This window comes from Silene latifolia, chromosome X (genome assembly GCF_048544455.1).
Source record: "Silene latifolia isolate original U9 population chromosome X, ASM4854445v1, whole genome shotgun sequence".
In the NCBI taxonomy this organism is placed as follows: Eukaryota; Viridiplantae; Streptophyta; class Magnoliopsida; order Caryophyllales; family Caryophyllaceae; genus Silene; species Silene latifolia.
Window position 1 is genome coordinate 46,425,405 of NC_133537.1, and position 12,789 is coordinate 46,438,193.

Sequence of the window (12,789 nt, forward strand, 5' to 3'; positions counted from 1 at the left end):
TTGGTTTTGAAATGGGTTTTAGGCCCGAAGTTTGACTCGACATATGGACAGAGTTTAGGCTTATTTTGTGCTATTTTGAAAATATTTATATTTTGAAAAGGATTTTATTTTACAAAATGGTTTTGTTTACAAAATGGTGATCACATATGATACAAACATATATACAAGCATTATAACGGGATGCTGAGTGCATTTAAAAGGGTTTTGGTTTAAAGGATGGGTTGCCATACCGAACAATCAAACCCGGGGTCTGTGGAGAGGCTCGTACCAAACAAGAGTAAGGCCAATTCCTAGTCCATTTCCTCAAGTAGTGAAAGTCCTTGATACAAACAAGAGTAAGTACCATGGTATGGATGACGTCAATCGCTATCCATCCTTAGGCCCAAATAAGAATTAGGACCGTTTAGACGGGACGATTGGTCGAATGGGTTGGGTTGGGCCTAGGAAGGCCGAATAAACGGTCTAGGAAGACCGAGTTATGAAAACCGACAATTGTCTTGTACAAACTATTCTCTAACCTTGTTCAAGTTTCACCCTTTTGGCTAAACGTAAGTGTATTATCCCCAGCGGAGTCGCCAAACTGTGGACACGGGCTACGGGGGCGCTTGGGAAACAAGTGTTTGCATTTGTGGAGTGGCCACCAATTTATTGTGGAAAATTGGAAACCGTTCGAATACCTCGTGCCATGTCAAGACACAAAGTAGTGACATGAACACCAAGAACTCGTTACCCTTAGCATTCTATGTCTAGAATGACTCTCGTGGATGCCAATGAACACGGATGTTCACAGAGATCTGGAGTAAGGGGTGAGGGTACGTATTAGGAAGCTCTTTTGATCGAACACCTAATCCCGCCCGCCTCGATAGCGGCCTCTACTAATGACTAGGGAAATTATTTATACTCGATATATTGCCGATTATATGCATGCAATGCAACATCCAAGTTTTAATCCTAACATGTGAGAATTAACTATGTCGGTGAAACAACTAATTTAACATACAATTGGGTCGAATCGGGATTTAGGTTCAATTACATGTGAAGACATACAAACAATGCGATAAAAGAAATACAATAAAGGAAAATTACAATAATTACATCGGTTTCATTAATTTATGTCGAAAATACTTTTAAAACGGATAATTTGAGAAAGAACAAATAAACGAACAAATTATTAATGATAATACGAATGACAATTAATTAAATGCGTAAACTAATTAAACTAGGTCAAGGCAGAACGGAAGTTCAGAGACAGAAATCAACCTGGAACAGACGCAGCAGGACTGCGCCCTCTGGAAGAGGCGCAGAAGTTGCTGCGTCTGTTCCAAGGCTGAGTTCTGGCTGTGAAGCCGGAACTGCAAATCGTTAGTATTCGTGGGTGAATTTAATGATTGATTACGATATTCGACTCGGATGAAAATGATTTAATACATTAATTACATATGAATGAGTCATAAAAAATATAAAACATGAATGAAACAAATGTAAACGAATTAATTACATGAATGAATGATTGATTAGTGACATGAGTGAACTAATTAGGTTAGATATATCGAATTAATGAAGAACTAATGACGGATAAACAGATGGGAATATATCAAAGATTGAATTCCAGAAACTCGATATGAAAGAATCGAATCTCTACAACCCGGATTGACTTTAATGACGAAAACCCGCATATATTGGTTATAAGGGATTTAAGACGGGAATTTAATGACGAATTATATACTAACAGTGATTAACAATATGTTAAATTATTATGTGAACGAACTAAGAACAAATAAATACGAAAGAAAACAAGAAAGACGAAACCAACAGAGGACGAAGGAAGAAGAAAAGAGGCAGGAACGGCGGCAACCTCAGGAAGAGGCGCAGCAAGTGCTGCGTCCTTTCCAAGAGGCGCAGCAATTGCTGCATCCATTCTCGACGTCTGTCTCCTGTTAATCCGTAAAAAGGGTTTAAACAAAGGGTTTTACAAATCGGTTTTAGAAGTACTTTCGACATAAACCTTACATGAATGATTACAAAAAGTAAATAACAATAAATAAAAGAGAGATTTACACCCTCAGACTTACATGTTTGACGAAACGAGATGAACTAAGTTTATGTTTTAGTGATGCTCGACTCGAATGTAACGAAAGTGCCCTCGTAAGAGGAAAACGATTAAGATTAATTAAAGTTGATTATGGTGGAGTTGGTCAAATTGGTCGGTCATGCAAACGAGGCTGGTACTCAGAAGGATCCGAGCTTACGTGGTCGAAAGTTCAAGCACGTAGACACCAAAAAGTAAGAACGTGGTCTAGAATACAAAGGGAAAAGAGAAGGGCGGACACTCGCGTGAGAAATATGAGGAGCGAAGCCTCCTATTTATACTAATCACATGAAGGAATTAGGGTTTTCGGAGAGACTTTGGAAGTGAATCTCGAAAAGATATGAAAAGATACGAAAAATACGCAGAAAAGGACTTGGGAAGAGGCGCAGCATGCACTGCGTCTGTTCCCAAGTGGTTTCCTCCTGCGGAAGAAATATTTCCGTGTTTAATTTAAGGAATAACGGATTAATCTTATTTTCCTTAATATTTTGTATGAATATTACGGGAAATTCTTTACCGAAGATTAAAAGATTGTGAAATATGGAATAGAAATATCCGGAACATTTCAGAACATTCTGACTCGGGATTTTAGCGGTTATCAGAAAATGAAGACGGTTTTAAGCCCGAACTCCAAATGTACTCTAATTACTGTCAAAACGACCGTATCGGCGCGTAGATGACAATTAAGAGGTAGACACAAGTGTTTGAGCAATCACTTGACAATAAACTTACGAACTGTCACAAATCGTTCCGCGTACCAAACATGCGGCCCAATCATCACCGGGTGGTTTGCGGGAGGTGCAGAAATGAGGTATCTACATTTATATAGTGTATTTAGAATCTTACTATTTCTCTAGGATTAGGAATTTATGAGTTAAAAATCAATTGGGACAAACGTGGTGGACGTTAAAGATGTAGTATTTGAGTTGTGGTAGAATGGGGAAGGTATTTTATTTGTGTATAGTCCATAAGAGAAGATATTTTTTCATATATTTGTGTACATAGGGATAATAATATTTTTTAATAAGATTTTTTAGATTGTATTTTACCTGTGTATATTCCAGAAGAGAAGGTATTCTAAATAGTTTAAAACAAAACTTTATTAATTTTTGCTTTAATCATTACGTTGTGGACGTTTTTTTCCCTTCATATTATTAAAATTGGAAGATAATAAAATAGTCAAATGGAATAAAAAGCCATTAAAATCAAGTCATTGGTACAATCAAGTCTCATGCAGACCTGTCAATTGAACCATTTAGATTAGACTTGGACAAGGTCGTTGGAGTTCGGGTCATTTCTGGTTGGGTGGTCGAGTCCAATTTATGAAGGTTCTCATTTCAATTACATCATTTGGAGTCACGTACTCACGTTTAGTCTCGATTATTCGGGTCTGGTTTATTGCAGCTGCTTTGGTACTTTGACGTTCAGCTTCATCAGCCGCATTGCTTAAGTTTTGTCATAGGCTAATTTGATGATAAACCAACTAATATTTACTTCTGTCATACTCCATCGAATTATTCGAACATAATACATAGCATATTAAATACTGAAATTCCATTCTGATGATTAACATACATAATCAATGAAATGATGGTGTAGGTAACATGTGTGGAGCTTGCCGAATTTGATGATAGTAGCATTCAATTTTTGTTCACTGCATCTACAAGTGATGCTGAGATTTATGATATTAAGAAGGCTAGATTGTTGCTTAAGTCTGTCACACAGACCAATCCTCGACATGGGCCTGGTTGGACTGCTGCTGCTAGGTTAGAAGAGGTTGATGGCAAGCTTAAGATGGCTAGACAATTAATTGAGAGAGGCTGTGAGGAGTGTCCTAAGAGTGAGGATGTCTGGGTTGAGGCATGCCGTTTAGCGAGTCCTGATGAAGCAAAAGCGGTTATAGCAAGGGGAGTGAAAGCTATCCCGAATTCCGTAAAGCTGTGGCTGGAGGCTGCTAAATTAGAGCATGATGAGTCAAATAAGAGCAGGGTTCTGAGGAAGGCCCTTGAACATAACCCAGATTCGGTGAGGCTGTGGAAGGCCGTTGTTGAGCTTGATAATGAAGAGGACAATTAGCTACTGCTTCAGAGGGCGGTCGAATGTTTTCCCCTGCATGTGGATTTGTGGCTTGCACTTGCTAGGCTAGAAACATACGATATGGCTAAGAGAGTGCTCAATAGGGCAATGGGAATGCTCCCGAAGGAGCCGTCTATATGGATTACTGCTGCCAAACTGGAAGAAGCTAATGGGAACAATGCAATGGTTGAGAAGATCATAGAAAGAGGTATCCAGGCCTTCCAAAAGGTAGATGTTGTTGTTGACCGGGAAGATTGGATGAAGAAAGCAGAACTCTGTTAGCGTGTTGGGTCTGTCGTTACTTGCCAAGCTATAATTAAACACACTGTTGGTCTTGGAGTGGAGGAAGAAGATAGGAAAAGAACATGGGTTGCTGATGCCGAGGAGTGCAAGAAGAGAGAGTCGGTGGAAACTGTTAGGGCTATATATGCTCATGCCCTTTCCGTCTTTCTGACAAAAAAAAGTATATGGCTTAAAGTAGCACAGCTCGAGAAGAGTCATGGAACTTGAGAGTCTCTTGATACTTTGTTGAGAAGGGCATTCACATATGTGCCCCAGGCCGAAGTTCCGTGGCTTATGGGTGCAAAAGAGAAGGGGCTTGCCGGTGATGTGCCATCAGCTCGAGCCATTCTTCAAGAAGCTTATGCTGCTATTCCTAACTCCGAGGAGATTTGGCTCGCTGCTTTCAAGTTGGAATTTGAAAACCATGAGCCTGCAAGAGCGAAGTTGCTCCTTGCTAAGGCTCGAGAACGAGGAGGCACTGAAAGAGTCTGGATGAATTCTGTAATTGTCGAGAGAGAACTTGGGAAGGTATTTGTTTTTAGCAATACGAATAGAATGAACTCAATTAATCAACAAATAGAAAAATTCAATATACACAATTAATTAAACCAAACAGCAACTATAAAATGCGTACATATTTTATTGATTTGCATTGATTGGCAGAGTGTGAGGCTCACAAATTCTAACCCGAGACAGTGTCTTAATAATTCCTTATATATTACTCTTTTGGTCTCGGTCGCCTGTTCACCTTTAATAATTGTTGTGAGGAGTATTGTCAGGCGGTGTTATGTTTTAAGGAAAAATAAATCTAATATAAACTAACTTAATAGTATTTGGATGCAGGTACCAAAACCATACATGGAGAACATTCCCTGGTGCCACGGTCAGTTAAAGAGGTGGCAGGATAGTCTTTTTTTGATAAACTCTATATACTGCTACGTCCTGGGTCGTTATCGTTGCTACTCCTGAATAAGTCCAGCCGTTATACCCTTTCTCAGGTGTGCTCCTGGTCGGGTTTAAATGCTGGTGGTAAGGTGATCATCGTCGGCCATTGTTTGCTGATTGTGTCAGCATTCATCTTCAGGTAACAGTCAGTTGCCTGATCTCATTTATCCGTTCCTTATATTTTTGTTTTGGACCATTTCTATCAAAGGATTTATGAGGATCACAAGATTTTAAGTTGACTGATGTTGTCCTCGTGTGTTTTGTGTTATGTACTCATTTGAATGAAGGGCATCTTGCTCCTTGATCTATCTCATTCTGTTGAGGTGTTGCTGGTTCCGATGATGTTTTTTTTTTTTTTGCCTTCTCTATGCACTGATTGATCAAATGTAATTCGTATGAAACTGAGTAAACGAGCACAAAATACTTTAAGACGATACTTTATCAACCTATGGTTTAACTATAATGTTCAAAATCCAGTTAATGTTCCAACTATGTAATATCAGTTAAATTCGAAACTGAATAAATGAGCACTAAATACTTTAATACGAAACTTTATGAACTTAGGCTTGAATCATAATGTTCAAAATCTAGTTATTCTCCCTATTATTCAATAACAGGCAAATTCGAAAAAACCTCTTTGTATACTATATTTCGTGTATATCCCTTGAAATTCTGGTCAGTATCATCTATGAAGAACCTCAGTCCTTGCGGTGTCGTCGTCCTCGATGCCGCAAAGTATAACTGTCCATGACTAAAAACTGGCTTCGGTAAGTAGACCCCGACGTGTGTAAGGGATTGACCTTGACTCTTGTTTATGGTCATTGCATAGCATGGTTTTAGTGGATATTGTCTTCTCTTGAGAATGAATGGTACCTTAGGATCCGTCGATGTTAACACTATCCGTGGGATTAGCACATGCTTACCCACGTTTGATCCGGTGATAATCCTCGCTTCCACTATATATTCTCCCGTTCGTGTTACAATCAATCGAGTTCCATTACACAATCCTTGTGAGGGGTTAATATTACGTAAAAGCATTACTGGCATGCCTACCTTAATCTTGAGCTCGTGCCTTGGCAAGCCTTGTATATTTAGCGTATTTAGGTACTCGATTGGGTATGCCGAGAACTGGTCATCGCTGTCTATAGAAGCCGCGCATAATTCATCGCAACTTTTATACATTATATAGTTGCCAGGGATTTGCCCGGTCATATAGTTGTTTACTGTATCTGTTGTTTCGTTCAAAGGTGTCAGTATTGCGCGTTCACGCAAGTATTCATCATCCTTACTCCCTTCTACGAAACTCGGGTAAATTTCATCGACTACTTGTTTAATATCAAGCTTCCCACACACTGATGTGTACTCTTCTGGTATCTTTATCCACGTCCCTTCATCCTCATGCTCTTCCGCTTTCGTTTCTAACCTCCCGTCACCCATAGCCAATAACCACTTATTAAATCTCTGTTTTTGACCATCTGAATCTGTAACCCTCATGCTCTTCCTTAGAAGAAACACGGTGCATGATTTCCATATATATGATCTGCTTATCGAGGCTTGTATGATATCCTGTCTCTTCCCCTTCGATACGATGGGGAGCACTTGTCTGAAATCTTCTCCAAGTAACACCACCTTTCCCCGGAACATCTGTGAAGATGCGTCCGGATCGGTGTAGCTTACTATATCCCTCATTGTACGATCTAGTGCTTCAAAAGCATTCATGTGGTCCATTGGTGCCTCATCCCATATAATCAATGACATCTCCTGTACTAATTCAGCCATCTGGCTATTCTGTTTCACATTACATGTCGAGTCGTCAAATAGCTCAATAGGTATATCAAACCTACTATGCGTTGTCCTTCCCCTGGTAGTAGTAATGCTGCGATACTTGTAACTGTATCGTTAGTATTTAAAGTGCCATTATCATTATATCTTTTTCTTTTTCTTGTTTGCAGTTTTTACATTTATTGTTAAACACTTATTTAATTTAGAGATCTAATCGGACGATGCCACATTGAGTACAATCTTGCCCTCCGACCGCAGTTTCGCTGAGATTGCCCCGTATAAGAATGTCTTTCCTGTTCCTCCATGACCGTAAACGAAAAACAATTCCTGTAATTTGCTACTGACAGCATTGAAAACTGCATCATAGACATCTACATTTGTAGAAAATTGTTAATACTTTATTATGTATTTTACGATGCTTATTTTCTAGTGTATGACATACCTTTTTGCTCTGTGTTCAGTAATTTGACCTTCCCCTCCCACTCGTCTCTCAGCTGTTTGCGATCGTACTTCCTCTCATCCCTAATAAGTTTGTCCTCCATGCCGTGTACATCGGATTCCACTGGTTGCGGCATACTTTCTATGTCCAATAGTCTTTTGCCGTATCTCATTAGAATTTTGTCTATCTCAAGTAGGGTGTATGACCGTTTGGCAGCATCACTAAGTTCTAAATTAGGGTCTCCAAACAATCTTCTTTTCTTGCGCTCAATGTCCTCTGATAGCATCCCATAGCTATCCTCCCACAGCTTCGTGATATCTGTTACTTCACAAAACAGAATCATCGTGACGAATAGCTCCTTGAGCTGCGACGGCATCGCCCATTTATTTGCTTCTGACATGGCTTCATGCCACTATTTATCATTATTTAAAAGGCCATGTGCATAACAAGCTTCCTTGAATGTAGGGTACACAACGTCTCCCAATGTTCTAATTTCTTGATAACTTTGCGCACCCTTGACTATGTTAAGGAGCACTCTCAGGTAATACTTTTCTCCGGCTGTTAGGTGAACGTAAACCATCCTGCCAATGCACTTCCCCGGCTTCCTTTTGTGCCATCCCCCCTCCTTCCACACGTATTTTGTTGGAAATTCCGCATAGGATAACGTTCTTGCATCTGGCTGATTTGCATTTGTTGTCATCCACGCTGTCATCATTGTTTCTGTGCTGTTTTTCTCCTCAATTATTTCTTCTAGCATATCACTGTCCTTAATCACCACTGATTGTTCTCCTTCCAGGTGCACGGGGAGGCGCATCACTGAAGGATATCTCTCCTGGATATCAAACTCAAAGATTCTCCAGGCCGCCTCTGATGCAGATAGATATCGACAATCCATGTAAGCCTTTATCTCGTCCTGTGTGTCCTCTTGTATGACTAAAGTTGCCTTATCTGGTCCCTTTGATATGTATTTAAACAAATACTTTATGGCTTTTGCTGTGTTGCACCACTCGACATTGATGTGTGCATCAAACATTAAAAGCAACCCTGGGTTATATGGTACAATAGATCTATTGTCCATCTCATGGATACCCTTTTTAATGGTCCTGCACGTAGAAATTTAACGGTTAGTTCACGTTAGTGACACTCTTGTCATTAGGTTAGAAAGTGGGAAGCTTTAGAATATGTATTTACCTACTGTCCTTCCTTCTTCTGTACACTGGATACCCATTGTAATCCAATGTTGTGCTCTCGTTATGTTCCTTTGGATATTTCTTTGTGCAAACATCATTCATCATACATGGGCAATTAGGACCATCTTTTCCGCATGGTCCATGGACCATTGAGCGTGACACAATTTCATATAACCGTGGCTCCTTGTTTTTTGTCAGGTATCTCCGCACGGATTATGGTGTCGATGAAGTCGGTTGACACCTCTTTACTCCCTCTCCTTAGCCACAATAGTATATGAGCATGAGGTAACTCTCTCTTCTGAAACTCTATGGTATAAATATCTGCAGGGGCGGGGAAAATATGTTAGTTGTTTACATTTAAGAATAGTATTTGACATTGCGGTTTAGTTGATTGAACAAAATGAGTTCAGAAAAAGCCATGGATCTGATCTTGTTTGTTCATCAAAGTTTTGTTCTTTTTGTAGGAAGGTTTAGTCTGGTTAATTGTTTCATTCTTTGGGTGGTATTTACAAATCACTGCTGCATTGATGGGGAACTTATTTTAACCTTTGACATTTAAAAATAGTACTATTTATTTTTTCAAGGATTACCTGCAACGGTAGGTCCAAAATAGTCTTCCTTTTTCAAAAGGTGCATAAGTTGCCGGAGCTTCATCTTGAAAATTCTGGCCACGATATCTGGACGGTCCTCAGCTTTTTGTCCCCCCATGAGAGTCAGAGCTGCCTCGACCTCTGACCATCTTGGATTTGCAGTGAATGTTAGAAATAAGTGAGGATTTCCATACCACCAACAGATGGCCATTGCATCTTGGTAGTTTTGTTGCATGTATCTCGGGTTTCCAGTAAATGAGGGAGGCAGATATATTCTCTGGCCAATCGTTATCCCCATTGTATCTCCTTGTGTAATGGCATCATATAAGTTATTTAAAACATCACATCTGAACTTGTCTTGATTATTTCTAATAAACCAGAGTCTTTCTGACTCGATCGCACAACAACAATCTACTAAAAATTGCTGGAACAATCTACTGGAATATAGTAATAGACCGCTTCCTATCTCCCTATGTTGTATCCGATACGCATAGTATTCTCTCATAGTGACGTATTCCCTCTTGCCCTTCTTTCGTGTCCCATCTGGTACGTAATATGTTATTCCAGTATGGTAACTATCCTCGCCATAGGGAAATAATAGCGGATACTGCAGAGCCATATAGGAAGGATGTAGCTCGCTAATTGCTTGTAACCCTCTCGATCTATGATGTACAACTATATCCTTCCCTCTGGACTCGGTGCTATTATCGTGTACAATGAGTGCGGCGATCTCTGACGCTGTTGGAGTATTATATATTCTGTCATTAGGCTTCCTTGTACCTAACAATTTGACTGATAATCGTATGTTTTCGTCCTCCTTTATTCTCTCTTTTGCCATACGAAATGTCTTTGCTAGTGGGTTAAATTCGTCTAACATGTCCTTTAGTTTTGTTAGGATGTCATGATCTAAGGTAGGGCTGGCCTCTCTTCTGGCCACGGCCTTTTCTCTTAGCAATATCTATGAGGCGGTATCATAGACATATAGTTGTGCATATGATGGCTGGCCCACCTTCTGGAAGCAGCGTTCCCATACGGTGGAGGACCTGGACGCTTACCCGGAAGACGTAGCTACCTGGCCTCTGGTTAACCGAGTTGTCGATCTTTGCACCCATAGAAGTGAATGCGTAACAGGAATTGTATACTCTAATTAACTGTCTGAAGTCTTTTGATTCCTTATCTTCATGGGTTAGTAGCCTTCTTAAGATATCGGGTGCATCCTTTAGTCCCTTCAAACGAACCTTACCATCTCTACAACACATGTTGAACCTTATGTTGTTTCGTGTGCTTGTGTTTTTTATTCTCTCATCGAACCACATAATGGCACCACATGAAGGGCAGTTGTACTCAGCATCGCCTAGGTAGCGATACTCTTTTTCTTTGTTCTCTACGACAAATATACCATTATTAATCTAATCAGTATTAAAATTGAAAAAAAAAATTAAATATTGTCTGACTAAAGAACAACAGCCTAATACTTTCTTGATTGGTACAGAAGATAAGTTTAGTAATCTACCTGGTTGCCCTTTATCGTCATTGTCTATCTGTTCTTCAGAATTGTTACCTACTCTTTGCATCTTCCTTCTGCCTTCTGAGATGATCCTCCTACGTTTGTTCCTCTTATCTACCCCTTCCATTATTGTTGTTTACTTGGGTTGCAAAAACTCTGGTGGAGCAGGAATAATTGCTGTGTTTATTTGAAGAATACATATGCTTAAGTAGGAGTAGAAGACTTTTTTGTCTCCAATTAGGTTTTACATATATATTTTATTAAAGAGTGGCAGAGTTCATATAGTAAACATAAACAATATACAATATGGTCTCCTTTCCAATTGGTTTTTATATATAGTTTCTGTTTTAAACTTTATCTACTGATGGTTTGTCAGTGTTGGGATTACTATAGTTGCAATATCTAACTCTAATTCTTTATTATATTGTTATAATTTCAGTTATGAAGCGCTCCTGGTGGGATACCTAAGGGGGCAGTTGAACGTGTTGATATTACAATGAAGCATGGCATCTGTCTGTGATGAAATTTTGGGTGTGTATTATCCGGATTATCAGTGTCAACAATCAAATTATCTTTAATACTTGTCATACGCACCTGGGTATTTTAAATTCGGCTTGCTCATTTCTGTAATCGAACATGAATTGGCACAGTCAGATTTCAGAAAAAAAAAACCCCTCTGGGAATTAACATCAGTAGTGTCTCTGAAAGAATAGTATTCACTAAACCATTCAAGACACTAACTTTCTTGAAAATACCCTCAGATTTCACAAACCCGTTAGCTAACTCTGAATAACTAAGCTCTGACATTTGTTTATCTTTTTTTAATTGGGCGAAGTCTTCAGGAAATCCATGCATCTCCAAGAGTTCATGTCTAATAATGAGGCGATCCTCTGAGGTTGGTCTTGTGTGAGATGGGTACGGTTCTGTGATTGAGAGTTTGATTTTATTTCGGGGAATTTTAATTGCAGCTGCTGAAGAAGTTTGCTTTCTTTTTCTGGGTTTTTTCGCTTCTGGAGATTGGTTATGCGATTTCAGGTTGGCACAAACTGGTATTTATTCTTTATTACTCAATATGAAAAGTATGTAATATCTAATGATAATACATCAATTATTGTCTAAGTAAATAAAAGTAGTAACTAATAATATGTAGATGTGCTACATACAGCAAACTTTAGGAAGTATCTAGGAATTGAAAGTAACAACTAATGGTTTGTAGCTGTGTCATAGACATCACAGCCATTATTAAATAACAACTAATATTATGTTTTTTATCCTATAAGCTATTAAGTAGTAGTTTAGAGCTATTCAGTCTTCCTTGAGATTTATTAAGTCAACCTCCTCGTGTCTTGTCTTCTTGTTTTTTGATGTGCTGCTCGACCCCTCGTCATCTAATTCGTCCACAATATGAACTTGTCTTGAGCGTTTTGGCTGTGTATGTTCTCCGTTGACAGTCTGTATTTAATGGTCGTATTGTTAATATCCACGCTTGGTTAAATTGAACCCATGAAACATTTAGTAATATTTAGTTATTTACCTCATTGAAGCACTTCTCTGAGATGTCAATGACGTTGAAGCTCTTTCTTCTTTTAAGACCATGATTATAATCAGCAACCTTTATTTTGAAACAGAATTCTTTTCCAACGAAGGTGTTGAAAAGCAGATCCGGGATGTGATTGTAGTCTTCATCATCCTCGTCCTCAATTAGTTGGGAATCAAATAAGGTAAGAGCATCTTGACCAATAAGTTTTTTAGCTTCTTTGTCAAATATGACGAAAGATGTAGTAGAAGTAGCATCTTGCACTTTTAACTCGATACGATACCTAACCCGAAGAACAGTCATATAGTTAGTTAATAATTTTGACAGTGTCACTATTACATCTATTAACAAT

At 39.0% G+C, this 12,789-nt stretch overlaps 1 protein-coding gene and 1 pseudogene across 1 annotated transcript; one reads left to right on the forward strand and one right to left on the reverse strand.

Annotated features, from left to right (window-relative positions):
• LOC141617303 (protein STABILIZED1-like) overlaps nucleotides 1-5,873 on the forward strand; it is a 36,556-nt pseudogene extending 30,683 nt beyond the window's left edge.
• A 122-nt stretch (nucleotides 5,874-5,995) lies between these two features.
• On the reverse strand, nucleotides 5,996-8,013 carry LOC141617304 (uncharacterized). The gene is made up of 3 exons (XM_074434484.1): nucleotides 7,617-8,013; nucleotides 7,395-7,530; nucleotides 5,996-7,283 (listed from the first exon to the last, which is right to left on the reverse strand). The coding sequence occupies exons 1-3, from the start codon at nucleotides 8,011-8,013 to the stop codon at nucleotides 5,996-5,998; spliced, it is 1,821 nt and encodes a 606-aa protein (XP_074290585.1).
• Nucleotides 8,014-12,789: the final 4,776 nt, after the last annotated feature.